This window comes from Zosterops lateralis (genome assembly GCF_965231275.1).
Source record: "Zosterops lateralis genome assembly, chromosome: 11".
NCBI classification, from domain to species: Eukaryota; Metazoa; Chordata; class Aves; order Passeriformes; family Zosteropidae; genus Zosterops; species Zosterops lateralis.
The window spans coordinates 3,101,330-3,119,530 of record NC_139771.1 but is presented as its reverse complement, the minus strand read 5'-3'; the positions used below and the strand labels follow the sequence as shown (position 1 = coordinate 3,119,530).

Genomic DNA, 18,201 nt, shown 5'->3' with positions numbered 1-18,201 from the left:
TTAGATACGTCCTTAAAGGCTTTCCCTGGCTCAAATTTACTGTAGCCATAACACAGCTTGCAGTCTGTGAAAGCCATTTAAGCTCCATTTCAGAAGTACCCCTGTAATCCTCCATATCACTCAGGTACCCGATTTAGGTATCGTTATTTGACACGTATCCTGTCCAGTCTAGAAACTTCCTATTACATGGGCTCCTATTCATCTTAATGCCTGAAACCAGGTTTGAGCTCCCAGGTCTTGCATCTTGCACACTCAGTGTGCACCCAGCCTGTGGTGCAGAACCATTTTTTCTGTGTTTGTTACCTTGACAGTGCTAATTCTCTCTTAAAACCTTTTAGCTGCTTCATTTCACCCATTAATGAAAGACAGACTTCGAGGACTGGGGGGTTACGTGCTCAGCAATAACAAAACACTCTATTTTCTGCTTTTCCTGCAGTCACTGTTGTGAGGTGCCCAGCCGCGGGAGAGCTCCAGGAGCTCCTTTTTACCCAGCCTGGAGATTTTTTAACTAATTCTCTACCCCATCCAAAGGGACGCGATGGCTCTGTGGACGGGCTCAGGGCAGGTGGGGGGTGTTGTGGCACAGCCGTGTGGGCCTCCCTCAGGCTCGGTATGATTTATTTAAAAAAATATGGATATTGATCTAATACCAATATCTAACTATGATGGACAAAGACTCTCTAACAGTTTAAAGTTAGAAAGTGTATGTTTATTACGACGCCGGGCAGCGTGCGGGATCGCTCCCAAATACACACGCGCAATTTACAGATGATCACAGGGTCTTTTATGTACAGGAGCATTGAATACCCAAAACACAATTGTATATTCATAACTCTGGTACATCTCATTCCCTGCTTTGTATGGTAATTAGCCAAAAAGCCATTAAGCATGTGTGGTTTGTTCTTTGAAATGGGTCGGTGTTTGTTTTTTTTTTTTTTTATGGGGTGGGGTCTTAAAATGATGAAGAAACATTGTTTTCTTCAGCTCTGACTTTCTAACCTTTAGTGTTGCGTGACAAATGAATTCTGTTTTTCCAGGACTGTTTGATTTATGATTGTATTGTATTCATGGAGTCTATTGATTATTCAGGATGTAAAAGCTTAGTTTGACAGGTTTTATGATTTATCAGTTTCTTCAATCTGCCTTCTGTTAACAAAAGCGAAGCTTAGCTACTTTACCTCAGCAATACTTATTTTAACTAAAGTCCTTAATTCTTCTAAATCCATGCTTCAGGCACAGGGGTGTCACAAAGCAACCCGGCGGGGACACGCCACACGCGGGGCCATGAGGGGACAGCGCTGTCCCGGGGACACGCCACACGCGGGGCCGTGAGGGGACAGCGCTGTCCCGGGGACACGCCACACGCGGGGCCGTGAGGGGACAGCGCTGTCCCGGGGACACGCCACACGCGGGGCCGTGAGGGGACAGCGCTGTCCCGGGGACACGCCACACGCGGGGCCGTGAGGGGACAGCGCTGTCCCGGGGACATGCCACACGCGGGGCCGTGAGGGGACAGCGCTGTCCCGGGCCCGCTCCCTCACCCCGCTGCCCGCTCTCAACATGGCAGCCGCGCCCGCTTCCAAAATGGCGGCCGCGGCGCCGCGCCCCCGCCGGAAAGCTGCGCGCCCGGCGCCCCACGGCCGTGGCCGCCCCGGGCATCTCTATGGCAGCGGGCGCTGCCCCGGCCCGGAGGCGGGAGGATGTCCCTGGCTGCCTACTGCTTCCTGCGGGCCGTGGGCAAGGGCAGCTACGGGGAGGTGAGCCTGGCGCGGCACCGCCAGGACCGCAAGCAGGTAGCGAGGGGCTGGGCCGCGGGCGCAGCGCAGCGTGAGGGGAATGGCCGGGGCTGGGCTGGGGGTGCCGCGGGGTCTGGTTGGGCTGTGACCCGCACCCAGCTGTGGCCTGGCTTTGGCTGGTGGCCGTGACCTGCCCTGGGCATCGTCTGGGACGTGGCATCGTGTGAGGTGCGGGTTTGACCACGGCCAGGTGTCAGGGTGGGGCTGTGACCGTCCCCAGGTGTTGGGGTGTGTCTGCAGTCCCCCAAGCTGCTGTTTCTGTTCTCTTCCCTTGTCTGTAAGGGAAGAGTACACTTTTTTTAAAGGTGCGGAGAAGACTCTTCCCGGGAAGATTTTGGTTGTGTCAGAATAGAAGCACAAGCATTTTTGTCGGAAAACTGAACTAATGTGTCTGGTGTGGCCAAAGCAGAGGTGTTTGATAGGGAATGTGAGGGGGCAAAGAGATGGGGATGGAGAACATGCCACAGGAACCTCCTGTGCGAGGCTTCTGCCCGGGGTTTTACTGGAGATGATGGAGAAGGTTTGTTCCCAGCAGGGCTCAGAGGGTGTGCCCTTCCCGGATGGGGGCAGTTCCCTGTTTGGAATCCAAAGGCAAATCCCTGTGACCCGTGGCCTGGGTACCCGTGATGGCAGGACTTGTTCCCTCCAGTCCAATGTCCTCAAAGAGCTGCTAACCTCGTCCTAAAAGTAAACAGTTCATTGAGGTCACTTTGACTCGGATACAGGAATCACTTGGATTTCGTTGTGGCGCTGCTGGTCATTAACACTGGCCAGAGCCTTGCTTCCCGTTTGTAGTTGCCTCATAAATATTTTGTGTGGTTTATTGTGTTTTATCTTTTGCCAACTTTTACAAGCTTTCTTCTGTAGCAGGATGATCAGGATTTTTTTGTCGTGGCTTTGGCACAGTGCCACATGTTCTGTGAAAGAAATTGTGTCTTATTTAGGCATATTTGCTGTTAACTGAATGCTGTCAAGTAGCTTTAAGTGTTTAAAACAAAACAAAGTGGAATTCATACACAAATTGGTATCAAGTAAGGTAGAAGAGCATTGCAATAGACTTCAGTAGAGAATCTTGCCAGGAAAACATCCTCATTAAATTAAATATAATTGATGCCAAGTTTAAAGTAAAGCAAATATATGCTAATTTTTGCATTTTGGTGTGTATTTTCTAAAAGATGCTGATATAAGCTTTAATGATTTCCATGCCCAAAGACAAGTTGACTTGTCACATAGAACACAGTAGTTGGAGCATTTCTATTTTGTTTTGAAGTTAGGTGATGCTGTACAGAATTAGCTGTGTGATATTCCTCAAGGAAGCCGATAGTCACAGGCTCTATCCAGCAGGCTTCTGAAACACAAGGTCACAATGTGCTGTGGATTTCCTGGGTAATTGGTTCCCTTGGTACATAGGGGTGTCTCCTAGGCACTAATTAAATGGGCTATTTAATAGGCACAGCCTGGAGAGCAGACACTGAACTGTGTCTGAGGAAGCCAAAATTCAGCAAGTAAAAAGATTTTAAAAGTTTTGATTTAAAACCTCTCTGATAAGAGCAGGTTCAAGTGTAACCACGACATGATTGTTCTGTGGGAAGCTGATAACCCCTAAAGTGATGTCCTACAAAATTTTCATGAGGATAGGGCCAGGTCAGACCTAAATATTGGTGTTGTGGGTGCTGAAAGTGTTCTATGGATTTTATCATCTCATCTTCAGCTTCATGAATGTTTTTGCTGAAACCCAAAATTCATTAGAATTACATTTAATGTAGGACATAGTAAGGAAGCAGATAACTTTTGTATGTAGCTTTGAAAAATTCTTGACCCCTCTTAGTAAAGAATAAAAGAAATTTAGGAATGAGCAAGTGAAGTTTTGTCTTTTTCAGATTACTTTTATCATTGGTTTACACATGACTACATAGTTTATATATATATATTATATATATATATATATATATATATATATAAGTTCACTATTGATGTGGCCTTTCTGAGAGTAATTGTGGTGCACAAACAGGTACTTCAGGCTTAAAAGATGAACAGACACACATTTAAAATGAGATCGAGGAGAAAGAGAAATGTGAACATTACTCAGAAGAAAGGAAAACACCACAAAATTCCTGAGCAGAGCTGTAGTCAGGTGGATGAATGGAACACATCTGTTCCATTTTCATGGTGTAAGGGCAGAAAAGAAGAAACTGTGCATAACTTTCAGCCAAACTGCAGCCTCTATGTTGAATAATGAGTGGAGATTTCAAATACTGCATTTCCTTTAGGTCTGGGGGATTTCCTAGGGCTCCTGCAGAGTGACTTTCATCTCTTACCCTATACCTTGCCTTGTCTTTTGCAGTATGTCATCAAAAAGTTAAACCTTAGAGGTGCTTCCAGCCGTGAGAGGAGAGCAGCAGAGCAAGAGGCACAGCTCCTGTCCCAGCTGAGACACCCCAACATTGTCACCTACAGAGAGTCTTGGCAGGGGGACGATGGCCACCTCTACATTGTGATGGGCTTCTGCGAGGGAGGAGACCTCTACCACAAACTCAAGGAGCAGAAAGGAAAACTCTTGCCTGAGAATCAGGTGGTGGAGTGGTTTGTCCAGATTGCCATGGCACTGCAGGTACAGTGAAGTGTAATTTTGTCACCTTCACCTATAAACTTAATTTGACTTTTTATATATTTAAAAATTCCAGCTAAACTACAGCCTTTGGATTCCTGTTTGGCTGGGTTAGCAGCTAAATACAATGGTTATTAGTACATTAAAAATGGATAATTGCAGTAAAATCAACTATTTTAAATAAGAAATTGCTGGCATATTTTATGTCCACATGTAGCACAGTAGACAGTGGTTACTTTTGGGGTGTTTGCAACTCTTGTCTGAAATGCTTCTCTGGTTTGAAAGTTTACATTAAATTTACAAAATGTAGTTTTTTGGGGGAAAAAAAGCATGTTATTTCAGAAGCATTTTGTGTTCAGTCTTTTTATTGCTGATTATAATGGCAAATTTAGACAACTAATGCATAATTTCTATTAAGCCTTATCCTACTCTTTTAAATTTCTAATTGGAGGTTATCAGACTTTAAAGGTAATAGTTACAGCAATAAAGACAAGATACAGATGTTAATATTAAAGAATAAGAAATTGGATAGAAAATTCTATCTCAAAGTTGGTTGTCGTGGTCAAAAATACACTAATTATGGGTATTGCCTGTTGTTTATTATGACAAATTTTCTTCCCTGTTTACACAAAGCTCACATTGAAATTTCCTCTGAATTTTTTTGTACTAAGATTGTCAAGAAATGAAAGCAGCCAAAAGTGAGTTACAGTCTAAACTTTACATTTTTATTTCCTCTTTTCTGCTGATTTGCAAGAGCCACGCAGGGAGATTTGGTTTAAGTGGTGCCAACTTTTGGGCCCCTGCCTGTATCAGTCACTTTTAATGTTATTTCACCAATACTTTCTTAGCAGGCCACTCCTGACCTTCAGAGTGATTCATGTGTTCTGCTTTTGTGTTTTCTTTCTTTGACTTCTGTAATGAGATTTTACTTTTCAGTTTAAAAAGAACCAATTAGGAGTTAATTAACCTTATTTATATGATTTTTCCCCTAGTATTTACATGAAAAGCATATTCTGCACAGAGATCTTAAAACTCAGAATATTTTCCTGACACGAACAAATATAATCAAAGTGGGAGACCTGGGAATAGCCAGAGTTCTGGAGAACCAGTATGACATGGCCAGCACTCTCATAGGCACCCCATACTACATGAGCCCTGAACTCTTTTCCAACAAACCCTACAACTACAAGGTGCAGTATCAAAGTGTCATTTCTCTTTCCTTAGGAACATTATTTTATTTGTCTGAGATCATTACAATCTTATCTGTGGATTTTGGTTTCTTATTGTTTCCAAGTCCTTTTAATCTTACCAAAGACCAAACAAAAAAAAAAAAATAGGAGAGAAATTTGTAGGAATGTTTGTTTCTGGAACTGTGTTTAGTAATTCATAGCAGGTGCTGAGTTATCACAGGCAAGGTGTTCAGCAGGCTGCCTGTACCTCTCACAGCTGAAGAGATAGAGAATGGGAACAGAAATATCAGTCTCTGTTTGAGGGATGCACTTTCTGAATTTATTATATTCCAGACAGGAAGTTTTACACTCAAAAGTTGTATTAGAAATAACAGTAGCATTAAAAAAAAAAAAAAAAATGAAGGAAATTTTAATGAGAGAAATAAACAGTGTTGTTGTGAATTTAAAATATAACAGAATAAAGGAAACATGTTCCCCTGTTCAGCTCTTGCTGTAAACCACACACTAAATAAATAGGAGTGCAATGAGCAAGAGCTGAGGGGAAACTTCTTCCAATGAAAAATCAAGTGTTTTCATTTGCAGATAGGACTGATATTGTACTAAAAAAGGAAACAAGCAACTTTCCCTCTAAAGATAGCTGATTTCTACACTTCCTGTTGGAAAAAACTTGGGGATATTAATAAAAAAAATAGTTCACTTGATCAAAATTAAAAATAGAAGAGTGAGACTGAAGCCAAAAGTTTGCAATGGAATTTGGGCTTATTTAGCTTTGTGCCATTAAAAGCCTCTTTGAAAGCAGGTAAATAGATAAAACTTGTACAACTAATAAGAAGTTCCCAAACATTTTCTCTCCCCCTTTTTTCAGTCTGATGTCTGGGCCTTGGGCTGCTGTGTTTATGAGATGGCCACACTGAAACATGCCTTCAATGCCAAGGACATGAACTCCTTGGCTTATCGAATTATTGAAGGGAAGGTAAAAACTCCTGATATTTTTTATATGTGTTTGAATTTCTATCTAGAAATTGAGATTATCTTTTTTAATCAGAAATATTGCATGGAGTTAAAAACACTTGCATGTAACATACCCCATCATATGTAAGACTGTTGTTTTGTGATGGTGGATGATAAGATACCAGACCAAGGAAGTTACTCCTTTGTAGATATGGCTAGAGTTCCTCATTATCTCATCCTATAATGAATATACTGATTAATTTTCAAAGTTGTGAGATGACTTTCTTAATTTGCTTCTGGTTTTGCATAAACATCGCATAAAAATTAAATTACTGTGTGATGCCATTTTCCTGTTGTTTAAGATTAGCTTATTTAAGTGTCTTCTTGCTTTGGTATATAATGAAGTTTATATGGATGTATGTTTTTATAAATTTTAAGCCTATTTACAGAACGTTTATTGTTCATAGTAATAAAATTAGGAACAGTTCTTAGACACACAGTTGGAATTTCAGTATTTTGTTTAACATTAAGTAGTCAGGTAAGTTTTAGTATTTGAATAATGAGTCTGGTTTTTATACACATTTTTTATGTAGCTGATCATAATGGTCACAAATAAACATTCTAGCAGTAGCTCCTGTTGATGAATATATTAAATAATATCAGGTGTCCCTTTCCTTTCACAGCTGCCACCCATGCCAAAAGATTACAGCCCAGAGCTGGTAGAAATAATACAAACTATGCTGAGTAAAAAACCTGAGGAAAGACCTAGTGTGAAAAGCATCCTGCGACAACCGTATATCAAACGACAGATTTCTTTGTTTCTGGAAGCCACGAAGGCGTAAGACATTTTCATTTGAATGATTCTGTGCAAAATAGTCATGTTATGGTGGTCTTTTACAACTTCTCCTGGGTTTTGTAGCAGGAAGTAAGTAAGTTATGTTATGTGCAGCTGCAAAGCATATGAACATGAGTTTCTTTGAATTCTTTGAGAAATATGAAGGAATTAGAGTGGAAAATATTTTTTTCTGCAAATGCAGAATAAAACTGTAGTGATTAGAAATACAGACTTGGTAGAAAACACTAACCTTTCCATATGGTTTTTTGAGGCCATTTATCATCTGCGACTTGAAAAACCAAGTGCCTTTTGATATACACTGATATAATTATTTTTCTTTATCAGGTTTAGTCAGTTGTTTTACTGCTTCCAGACAGAACTGACCTTGGTTCTCTGCAGAACAAGTGTATATTGCTGGCAGAATCTGAATTGTTTTTAAGCTCCTTTTCTAGAACAGAAAAAGAGGTTGTTGTGCACAGTCTGTTGAAAAATCCCAGTATCTGATACTCTTTGTATGAAAGCTCTTTAGTGCAGTGGATTTATTTTTTAATTAGTATAATCAAAAGAAATATCTTAAAACCTTGTTGATGGTGATTGAATGAGCAACTTACTTTTTTTTTTACAGAAAAGCTGCTAGAAATCATAAGAAAACAGTGAATTCTAAACCTAAGGACCCTTGCTCTGTCATCTCAGCAAAGAATGAATCCCACAGTGGGAGTGTTACACACCAAAACCACTCCTCTGAGCAAGCCAGAAAATACAAAGTGGTAAGATATGGATTTTTTTATCTTAAAAGAAAAAAAAAGCCAACAAAATCCAAACCCCTCATGTTTTTTCTCTATAAAAAACTCAGTTTTATAAGAAGTGCCTTGAACGTGCCTGAGAATATTAGATCTGAATCCCAGCAATGTGTAATATTCATATTAGGGAAAAAACTGTTTTTAGGTAAGAATGGAAGTAATTAAACACCTGTGGATCAGTGAAACTAATTGCAAGATCTGTAAGATGTTAACTAAACAACACCTGTGAGTTACTCTTGGAGTATTTGGGGTCATACAATTTTTCAAATATTTCATGACAAGTGGTAATAGCTTTTCCCAATCAAAAGCATATATTTAAAACCTAATTATACTCAAAACCAAAACTGTTTGTTAAAATTCCTTCCAGTGGTTATAACAAACCATTTGCAATGGTTAATCATGTGCATGTTTTTGTTTCCTGTAATAAGTCTGTTGTTCTGGGTTAGCGCTTTCAATGTTGAAATACTGAATATATGTGGTGGAGCACATCCTAAAAACTCTCCTAAAAGAGCCAAGGGAGTAGAGCTTTTCTTTCATGGTCCTGGTGAAAAGTAGGTGTATTCCATGTATATGAATCAATACCTGAAACAGGGCATTTGCAAATCTGTATCTCTTTAAAAATGTGGATTTTGACTTTTTTGAGGCTCTTAATCTGTTATTGATCATAATTTCCTTTCAGTTTATGTGCTCTGGTATGTTCTTGATTTTCCTTAAGTGCTTAGAGAGTTCTTTCATATGTGTGTAAAACCCAAAAGACAGTGACTTTTTTGTTTTTCTTTTAATCCTAGGATGAAGAAGTTTGCATCAGCAAATGTAAAGCCACCAAATTTTGTCCCTCGGAGAAACCAGCTGTTGAGTTGGAAAGAAAACCAAGCAAAAATGATCTGAACAGCTTGGGAGACTCCATAGCTACAGTCAGCAGAGTGAACATTGATGTCGCCCTGTCTGAAAGGATGAACTGTGTCAGTGACAAGTGTGGCAGTGAGAGTATTCCAAAGAATAATAAAGCAAAGCATTTACATGTTCCAGGCCATTTTAAAATAACATCTAATAACCCACCAAATAAGGAGGATGGCCAACAGCAAAGAGCGAAACAGGCTTTTAAAGCTGCAAGTGTTGAGTCTAAGCCATCTTCTGTTGATTCTGTAGAAGATGATGATGACACTTTGAAACTCCTGCAGCCTGTATCAAAAGACCGAAAGCAAATTGACCTGGTAATACATTTATGTTTATTTAAAGTAGATTTAACCAGTGGCCAGCTCTTACAATTTAGAGAGCTGCTGCACATATTTTTCTGTCAAAGTAGGATGTTGCTGATGCAATTATTAAGATTATTAAGATTCTTAGGTGGTTAGGAGCCTTGGGTTCAGATTTGCAAAGGGAATATGGTGAAGTAGTTTTGGGATTGCATCTATCTAGATGATTGGAATTCTGTTTTTTATGGGGGAAAAATGTGGTTTTCCAGCTGAGAACAGAGAGGGTAAGAATAGTTTTGTAACTTTTGTTCTATGTTGTAAATAGGCCTGAATAATCTTGATTTGGATGGGGGGCTAAGTGGTGATGTCCTCTCACTGCATTTTGGTCTACCATGAGATTTTTAATGAGAAATCATTATTTGTTGTAGAGCTTGAATTCTACTGAAAAGCTGCTGGCTCCCTTTGTTCCTGTTGTAATTGAAGTAAGTGCCATTCTTTGAAGATTTAGTAGCTAAAGATGGTGGTAGAGCAGGTATTTTATTCCCAAGCAAGAATTTATTGTGGTTGTACCTGTGCTATGTTAAGGAGGTTGCAGTCCAGATATTGAAGCAGCCTGTTTTGGTTTTTTTTAAAGTGTGTTTGTGTAAATCTGGAAATGACAGGTCAGAATTTTTTAAAAAATGCTTTTACTTATTAGGACGATGTCAGTCATGGAGCTTCAGGAGATGCTCAGGGAAAAATGACCTTCCACATGCAGCCTCACAGCTCTGTCAGTGAACCCACTCTCTCACAGCAGCAGCAGCAGAAGAGAGAACTTGCTGAAGGCTGCTCAGAGAAGGTGCAGATACTTGAAAAATACTTCTCTTTCCTTTAAGACTCCTGTGTTTTTCCTCTTTAAACGTGGGACCTATTTTCTAAAGAAGGGTGGGTGTTTTAATGCTATTCTTGTTTCATGTGTGTCTGTATAACTTCAGTGGTGACAAATGCAGCTCACTGCAGGTGACTGTTAGAAGCAGCCCGAGTAAATCTTTGAAAATCCCAGTACCTCACAGGGATAAGGTTGATGTGTTAGATGGGCTGTGCCTTTACTGGGTTGCAGTGTTTCCTAGGAAATTCCATCAGGACTTCTCACTATTTGTGACTACAAGTCAGTACCTTTGTGGATAAGACTACTTGTGGTGGGTAGTGGCTTAGTAGTGCTTTAGAACAGATGTGTAATGGCTGCCCTGAGCTTCTGAGTGCAAACTGTAGGAAGAAAATCTTGGCATGGACGCAGGATAGAGCTCCTGTCAGTTCTTCCACACTGAGCAGGGAGGTTTCTTTGGGGAAAGGCACGAAGCTACAGAAAAGCATGACTGATGATTGATAACCTGGTTTTCTCTTTGGGTTTTGCTATTTGGGGGTGGGGAGAGTTGTTGCAAAGGCCTTGGCTAAAAAATAGTCTGGGAGGAGGGGGATAAGATGTAGGGATGGAAAGAAGGGAAATGGATGCAAGCAGAGATGTGGAGAGGGAAGGATCAAGCTGGGAGATGTGAAGAGGTTACAGTAGGATTCAAAATCTCTGGCATCCAGCTTTACCATGCAAAAATGTCTTCTAGATTGCAGAGTACTTAAACTTTTAATAATAATAAAAAAATAAATTATTGCTCACTTTTATTGTCAAGTTCAGAGCAGTTTCTCCTCGGCCTCTACCTGCTCCTTCTGATGAGACGCCAAAAACAGCCCAGAGGGGTGCAGAACACCCTGAGCCTGCAGATAGTGCCAAACCCAGCCAAGCAGCCATTCCAAAGGTTAGTGATGGAAACTGTGCCTGCTTGTTTTTGTCTCATTCCTTCTGAGCCGTTTGTTCCATGAGTGTGTGCACAGTGAGTAAAGAAATATGTCTCAGTGTGGGATGAGTCTTGCTGAGCCTTGGAGGTCAGAAGCCCATTTTCTAGAGTTCAGATTGGTTGCGTTGAAGACAGTTTTGTAATAAATAATTAAGCATTAAATAATAGCTCCCTCTCCTATATCAATTGAAAAGGACTTTTTGCTTAATAGGTGATTACAAAACAAAAGCCATAATTGTGATTGCAAATTAATATCAATTTAACTTCCTTTGAAGGAGCGGCCCTTGTCAGCAAGAGAACGGAGGAGGCTGAAGCAGTCTCGGGAGATGCTTCCCTCTGGTAATTTTTATGTTTACATGTTAACAGTTTATGCATAAGTAGGCTAATAACTTCTTTGTGAAGAATTGATAACTTCTTTTCTGTTCTTCACTGCCATGTTCAGAATGGTACACTAAAGGGCTAGTTCAGTGTTAAATAAAAAGTTCTGTTAACATGTCTGTATTTTTCTGCTTTTTAGTTATGTTCAGTTGTGTTCTGTGTTGACAACTTGTCTTTGAAATGTACATGAAATGTACAATATTCACTTTCAGACAGAAGCTTCAGTGTGTTATTTTGGCATACCTACCTCCCTGCCTGCCTTCTGCTAGGTGATAAGATTTTTTCTTGCATGAAACTAATTCAGAATACACACAGCTAAGTGGTAATTATTGTCAAAATGTCATCCTTTCAGTGGTTCCAGCGAGACAGTCATTAAATAGTGCAGGAGTTGAAGCGAAGTCACTCGTGGAAAATTGTGTTAAAGTTCCTCAGTCCTCATCAGATCCCAGTATTTCTCAGGTAAACTTTGTCAAAAGTATTTCCTCCATGTAGGAACAGTAATTTATGCCATATTGCTGAATTACTTTCAGCTATTTGAATTTTTGTTATTGATTCTCTTAGAGGAAGAGAGAAGCCCATTGCCTGTCTGATGATGAGCTAAGCTCTTCCACAAGCTCTACAGACAAGTCTGATGGTGATTCCAAGGAGAAGTAAGGATTTTGTTTAATACTGTGCAAATGTTTTCACTTGGACCTTGACTTGGAGTGAAAAAAAAAGGCTTTCACGCTTTGTCTCTGCATAGTGAGTGATTGAAGAAGTATGTGATGTACAGAGGAAAACATTGAATTATTGTCTCTCTGTGACCATACACTTCCCATGCAGAACTTCTGGGCCATGGGATTGTGTACTTCTGGTTTTGTGAACTGTATCTTTCCAGGAAATCAATCTTCCAGCACCAAAGGACATCTACTGTCAGGATGCATTAAAAGCACAAGTTAGAAAGGTGCCAGTGTGCTTCCTTTCCACTGCAAATGAGGCTGAATTTATCTCTGATTTTTGTCAGTGTAAGCAGCTTTCAAAAGATGCAATTTATTTTGTTACCAGAGTCAGCAGCAGCCAGTAGGATTGTGGAGTTTTGCAGTGACTGAGCTCTGAGCCTTGGTTAAATGAAATAGTACTGTTGTTGCTATTGATAAAACTGCACCACAACAAGGAATTCAACATGGAATACTTATTAGGACCTCAATATACTCACAGAAAGGCCATGGAAAGCAGGGTGGAATTACATTATGATGGTGACTGAATTATTTCTTCCTTCTCTCCTAGGAAAAACAATGTGAATGAAATGAATGATTTGGTGCAGCTGATGACGTGGACACTGAAAATGGACTCCAAGGAGAACTCTGAGTGCTGTGTAACCTCAACCCCTGCCCCAGAGTTTAAACTTCATAGAAAATACCGAGATACCTTGATTTTGCATGGAAAATCACCTGATGAATCAGAGGAATTAAAAATGGAAGAGATTCCTTCAGGTCTGTTGCTCTGAGATTCTGTGGAAATACTTAAGAGTCATCCCATATTCTTCTGCAGAATATGAAAATTGTCTGTATACTGAAAGTAAATACTACTGCACTGATTTTTTGATTGGATTTTATTTTTAATAGATATGGTATTGGTCCCTTGCAAGATTAGGAGAATGGTTCAAATCCTGAGATCCGATGTGGTGCAAGGATTGGGAGTGAAACTTCTTGAGAAGGTGTACAGAATCATGGAAGAAGATGATGAAGTGAAAAGAGAGGTGAGTCTTTCATCATAAAATGGTTTAATTTCTTTATAAACCTAGATAAATGAGCAGGGTCTTTACCCTACTGAGATAGGGTAAACCTCGATTCCAGAAAGTCTTTATGTAGTCATGGGAGGCAAGGACCTAAGTATATTGCAATTTTCACTCTTAAGTTTGATTCTAGATGTGGACTATGTTCAACTGCAACTTCTTTAGAAACCATCAGAGCTTTAGAATTACACCATGATCCCTGAGATTGGGGAAGGTATGGGGGATGCAAATAATTTTATTCTGTGCTGTTCCTCCAGTAATAATTCCTTCTATCTCCAGTTTTTACCTTCACATTACTGGCCTTATGCCTCTTATGTCCAAAATAAGAAATAATTTAACATCAATCCCCAGTAGAGGTGAGTGAGGAATACCTCCAGTTCCTTTGATTCAAAACTAGGTTACACTGACCCAGGCAGCATTTGATTTGTAACCTGTGAAGATCTTATATTTTAAATTTTTGGGTGGGATTTGAAAGTCTCTTGCTTTTAGACAACAACAGTGTTCATTTTCCTTCTCTCTCATCTACATTGCCAAGCCTTCACAGGCTTCTTTCAGCTGAGTGCTTTGGTTTTTTTTTTTTTTTTTTTGTCAGTATTTTGGTAGCTTCTGCTTTATTTCAATGCCAGTAAATGTTGTGGGGTTTGTTCTGAACAGCTGCAGCTGCGGGAACACATGAGAGACAAGTACGTGAGTTACTGTGCAAAGGCTCGGCACCTCAAATTCCTTGAAGAAAACATGAAGCTCTGACCAGAACCTTTTCCTTGGAGAAAAGAACTGTTTTCTAGCTCCTTTGACAGACTGAACCAGCTTACAAAGCATGTTCATCCATTGATCTCCTTTGCTGGAATAAGGAGGTGAACTTGCAGAAAACGTTAGTTTGTAGTAATATTTTTCATGTTAAACTGTGAACCAGGCTATAACTTTCTCAAAGAGAAACTGTTTAGTTTTTATTCTCTTAAAAAGTTGCTTTTCATAGATGCAAATAGGAGTGGATACCAAGTTTTGTATACTAAGGAGTGTCAAAAAAGATTATGTTCTGGTTTGAATTTGTCATAGCAAAAGGTTTTTGGTATGGCCTCATACTAAATACAGTAACAAAATCTTTGCCAAGGCTCTGATGCGTTAAACTATAATCTATTACATCAGATAGTTGTGAAAATTTAGCATGAAGAGGCAATTACTAATTCTTGTGGAACTCAGGGTCCTCAGGTTGTGTAAATTGCCAAGTCCAAGTGCTGACAGGGGTGGCTGTATTGCTGTAAGGAGAGACTCAGCTCTTGTGTTTTGTTGCTGAGACAGTCACCAAGGTGGGGGAAAGCATTTGGTAACTGGATAAAAGAAGTCTGAAAACATTTGGCAGGAATGCAGCCATGATTACCATGGTTCCAGCTGGAGAAATCCCTTTGCCTTACAAATACTAATTCCTTTTAGGAATGAAAGTGCCCAAGACCAGAATCACTTAGGGAAAAGATAAAACACTTATTTCTCTTTGTTTGCATCCAGACTGTCTCGCTTCAGCCCCCCAGGCATTGTTGTGTACCATCCCTACAGGAAAAGCACATTTTTTAAAATAATAAAGAAATCAAATGGAACTGAATTTGTAAAATAAAATTATAAATGAACAACCTGTCTTTTCTCCTGCCTGTAGCTAAAATACTGTAACCTCCAGCAGCTGTGAGGGAGGTTAGTGACATCACAGAAGTAAAATAAAATCTGCTGCCTCTCACACAGGACATGCTCAAGTTACAATGTTTCAAGAGCTATTCTTACTTGCTCTTCCCAGGGAAATTTATTTTAAACAAAAACTGCCACTTTGCAATCTCCTCTCCTAGAACAGTTATTTTCAGAACTGTGGGGTATGTACCATTTCACAGTATTTGTTACAACCTGGCACCACTGGCACCTTGTTTTACACACAGAAATATTTCAGTAGAAGTCCAGCTATTTATTACCTTTTAGGCTATGGCAACAGCTTAACTAGAATTAATTTGATTCACTGTTTTCCTGAGATGTGACCTCCAGTAGCCTCCTGAAGCTAATCCCCCAATCCCTGTGTTCCCAGTGCCTCCTCTGAAACTCCAGACCCGTTTCCCAACCTGCGTGCTCCCTGAAGAGCTTGGTTGTACTCATGATAGTGTACAAAGTACTAAGAAAAAACCCAAACATAAAGCCAGCAAGTATTTAAGTGGAAATTAATTTAACAAAACTTAACAAAGTAACAGCCTGGAAACCATACTTTTTAGCTTTTAGAATGTCTCTTTGGCTTCCTGTCTGCTGCTTTCTTCTCTTCCGTGCCCGACTCCTGGACAGGCAGCCACTTGAGGGGGTTGCGGCGGTACATGGGCCACGGAGGGAGGGTCAGCTGGGGGCAAAGGAGGGCAGTCAGAATGTGGACACAGATGTTAAAGAGCTGGTTTGTTCAGCTTATTAGGGAAATCCTCATCCCTAACTCGGTATCGATTAGTCCTAAGAAAACTCATACAATTTCACGTACAATCACAGTTTATGTTGTCAAGTCATGCTTTAACTGTGTGACTAAAACACCCTAGGTTGTTGCAAGGAGGAGGACAGCACCCACCCCGAAGAAAAAAGGACTCCTGAATTGACACCAGCATTCCCAGCACCTCCCACACTGCATTAAGACTCTCCCCTTGCCTGGCATCACAGGTAAGTAACTCAAGGATGTTTAAGTAAGGAGCAGATGGATGATGATGTCAGAGAATTACAGGGGCTTTTCAAAACGTGACATGTGTGCCTTGGTCAAATCGTGCTGTGTCTGAATGCTTGAATGGTGTAAGAACCATGTGTAAAACTGGATTGGGAGTGCCCCAATAGGAATGGGACACCTCTCAGGCATGAATAAGGAATTACTCCTGAAATTCTGTATTCTGCCTCCTTGTCTCCTCAGAGAGCAGGGGACAGCTGCAAAATTGTAATGACAAGCTGCTACTGCACAGAAAGCCTCCCTGTCCTTTCTGGTACCAATGCTGTCAGCTGGACTTAACTCTAACTTTTATTGAAGTGAAAAATGAACTCAAAAGTGGTATTAAATGGCAAAAAAATTTGCTAGCATTTCAAAAAAAGCACTTAATGGGCTGCAAAGCACTTTATGCAGATCAAAGGAAGCACAAATATGTATTAATAAATCAATATCGCATAGCACACATTAGTCTGTGCTGACAGCCCCTCAGTTTTGCAATTATTCCAGATTAACCAGAGCATGTATTTTTTTGGTTTGGGGAATAAACATTCTTACCAAACATGATAAAGCAAATCCAGCCATAACTATGTAGACAGTCCATCCAAACTGTTCAGTGATGTATCCATAGATAAAACCAATTACCTGGAAAAACAAATAACAAAAAAAAAAAAAAATCAAACTTTAAATTAAGAAAAACATTTCCTGGTACATGATTAAGCTACACGGGGGTGGATTTAGGTAGGAAAATACAAGTTTTTCAAAAGCACAATTCATATATTTTTCTAACCTTTCCAAAATTGCCAGACAACAATGAAAGTAAAAGATGGGAAGAAGAAAAGTTTTAATCTGTGACAGTCCCTCTGACTTTATTTAAAGCTTTTAGTGATCCCAAACAATAAGAAAAATACTTTTTAAGATCAGAAAATAAAATAGTCCTTTATGTTCTCACCCACAGGTCTACTATACTTACTGCAGAGACAAGAATGATTCCTTGAAAAATCTGTTCTGCTAATTTTTGGCCCTTGTAGTCCTGTGGAAAGAAACACTTTTTAGTTGGTTATTCAAAACACAGACCTGCTGACTTAACTCTTTCAGGTTAGATCCTACAGTCTACCTGACCATGGGTTCTCAGCGTTTTTGTTCAACTTTCAAACCAGATTGGAATTATTTTTCTTACAGTGGCTGAAAACACCTCCTCTGCAGGCTTGACCACATCACCTAGAAACAGAAGCAAGCACTGACTGATCAGGGTAAGTAATGCAAGTTCAAAATATCACTGTAGCCACTTTAACATCACTAAGTAAAAGCTGTATCACCACAGAAGAGGGTGTGCCCAAGAGGGCACGGTGTGTGTGGCACCCGTGTTTTGGAGAAGACTGACAGATAAATATCTCTAGGGTGGGTGCCAACAGGATGGTGCCAGACTCTCTTCAGCGGTGCCCAGCCACAGGATGAGGAGCAATGGCCATAAACTAAGCCACACGAAGTTCCACTTCAACACAGGGAAGAATTTGATGTTGAGGATGGCAGAGCACTGGGACAGGCTGCCTAGAGAGGTGGCGGAGTCCCTCTCTCTGGAGATGTTCCAAATCCACCTGCTCCAGGTGACCCTGCCTTGGCACGGCTGGACTGGGTGATCTCCAGCCGTTCCTTCCAAACCCGACTAACCTATGTTTGCATAGAAAACGGCCCTCTGGGAGCACACACTGCCTTCTGCCCGTCTATAGCGGAGACAGGAAAGCACAGATGGGCTTCCCCCACACAGCTGCGTAATGCCTTCCTTTTACGGCATCCGAGTCCCAACTCCCAGGTCAAATCCGGAATTACATGGATTCATCCTGCATCCCCCTAGCCGTGCCTCGTACACGGGTGCCAAGATCGCGCAGGGCACACTAAAACCCGCGCCCGGCCGTGCCGCCCGCAGTGCCCCAGTGCCGAGGCCCGGGCGGGCCCTACCATCTGCGTGGGGATGGAGCGGAACACGCTCAGCATGGCGGCGGCGCTTCTCCGGCTTCCTCTCGCTCCTCTTGGCAGCAGTCTGGGCACTCCCGGGCGGGGCCCTGCAGCTGGCGGGCAGCGTCGCGGCCTCTCCGCGGCCCCCGGCGCTGGTCTCGGCGGAGCGGAAGGCGGCTGCTGAGCTGGC

At 41.0% G+C, this 18,201-nt stretch overlaps 2 protein-coding genes across 5 annotated transcripts; one reads left to right on the top strand and one right to left on the bottom strand.

Annotated features, from left to right (window-relative positions):
* Nucleotides 1–1,651: 1,651 nt before the first annotated feature.
* On the top strand, nucleotides 1,652–15,404 carry NEK4 (NIMA related kinase 4). Of its 3 annotated transcripts, XM_083869323.1 has the most exons (17): nucleotides 1,652–1,793; nucleotides 4,141–4,407; nucleotides 5,397–5,594; nucleotides 6,460–6,567; nucleotides 7,229–7,383; nucleotides 8,006–8,147; nucleotides 8,969–9,394; nucleotides 9,805–9,858; nucleotides 10,074–10,214; nucleotides 11,041–11,166; nucleotides 11,481–11,544; nucleotides 11,936–12,042; nucleotides 12,145–12,233; nucleotides 12,850–13,055; nucleotides 13,188–13,321; nucleotides 13,637–13,713; nucleotides 14,012–15,404. In XM_083869323.1, exons 1-16 carry the CDS (start codon nucleotides 1,701–1,703, stop codon nucleotides 13,688–13,690), a joined length of 2,364 nt encoding a protein of 787 aa, XP_083725449.1. In that variant the 5' UTR covers nucleotides 1,652–1,700; the 3' UTR covers nucleotides 13,691–13,713; nucleotides 14,012–15,404. The 3 variants fall into 3 exon arrangements, with proteins under 3 accessions (XP_083725449.1, XP_083725447.1, XP_083725448.1); XM_083869321.1 differs by lacking the exon at nucleotides 13,637–13,713 and having other exon boundaries at nucleotides 1,653–1,793; XM_083869322.1 differs by lacking the exon at nucleotides 13,637–13,713 and having other exon boundaries at nucleotides 1,668–1,757.
* SPCS1 (signal peptidase complex subunit 1) lies at nucleotides 13,898–18,178 on the bottom strand. Of its 2 annotated transcripts, XM_083869325.1 has the most exons (5): nucleotides 18,015–18,178; nucleotides 17,029–17,088; nucleotides 16,614–16,700; nucleotides 15,594–15,719; nucleotides 13,898–14,017 (listed from the first exon to the last, which is right to left on the bottom strand). In XM_083869325.1, exons 1-4 carry the CDS (start codon nucleotides 18,048–18,050, stop codon nucleotides 15,597–15,599), a joined length of 306 nt encoding a protein of 101 aa, XP_083725451.1. In that variant the 5' UTR covers nucleotides 18,051–18,178; the 3' UTR covers nucleotides 13,898–14,017; nucleotides 15,594–15,596. The 2 variants fall into 2 exon arrangements, with proteins under 2 accessions (XP_083725451.1, XP_083725450.1); XM_083869324.1 differs by lacking the exon at nucleotides 13,898–14,017 and having other exon boundaries at nucleotides 15,536–15,719.
* Between the last annotated feature and the right edge of the window lie 23 nt (nucleotides 18,179–18,201).

Bases quoted from the DNA above. Each gene is read 5' to 3' on its own strand.
- NEK4 (XM_083869321.1), top strand. From the start codon at position 1,701: ATGTCCCTGGCTGCCTACTGCTTCCTGCGGGCCGTGGGCAAGGGCAGC. The intron at 1,794-4,140 runs GTAGCGAGGGGC...TGTCTTTTGCAG, and splicing joins ACCGCCAGGACCGCAAGCAG to TATGTCATCAAAAAGTTAAA. The intron at 10,215-11,040 runs GTGCAGATACTT...TTTATTGTCAAG, and splicing joins CTGAAGGCTGCTCAGAGAAG to TTCAGAGCAGTTTCTCCTCG.
- SPCS1 (XM_083869325.1), bottom strand. From the start codon at position 18,050: ATGCTGAGCGTGTTCCGCTCCATCCCCACGCAGATG. The intron at 17,089-18,014 runs GTAGGGCCCGCC...TTCTTTCCACAG, and splicing joins GCTCCATCCCCACGCAGATG to GACTACAAGGGCCAAAAATT. The intron at 15,720-16,613 runs GTAAGAATGTTT...CTTTGCCCCCAG, and splicing joins GATTTGCTTTATCATGTTTG to CTGACCCTCCCTCCGTGGCC.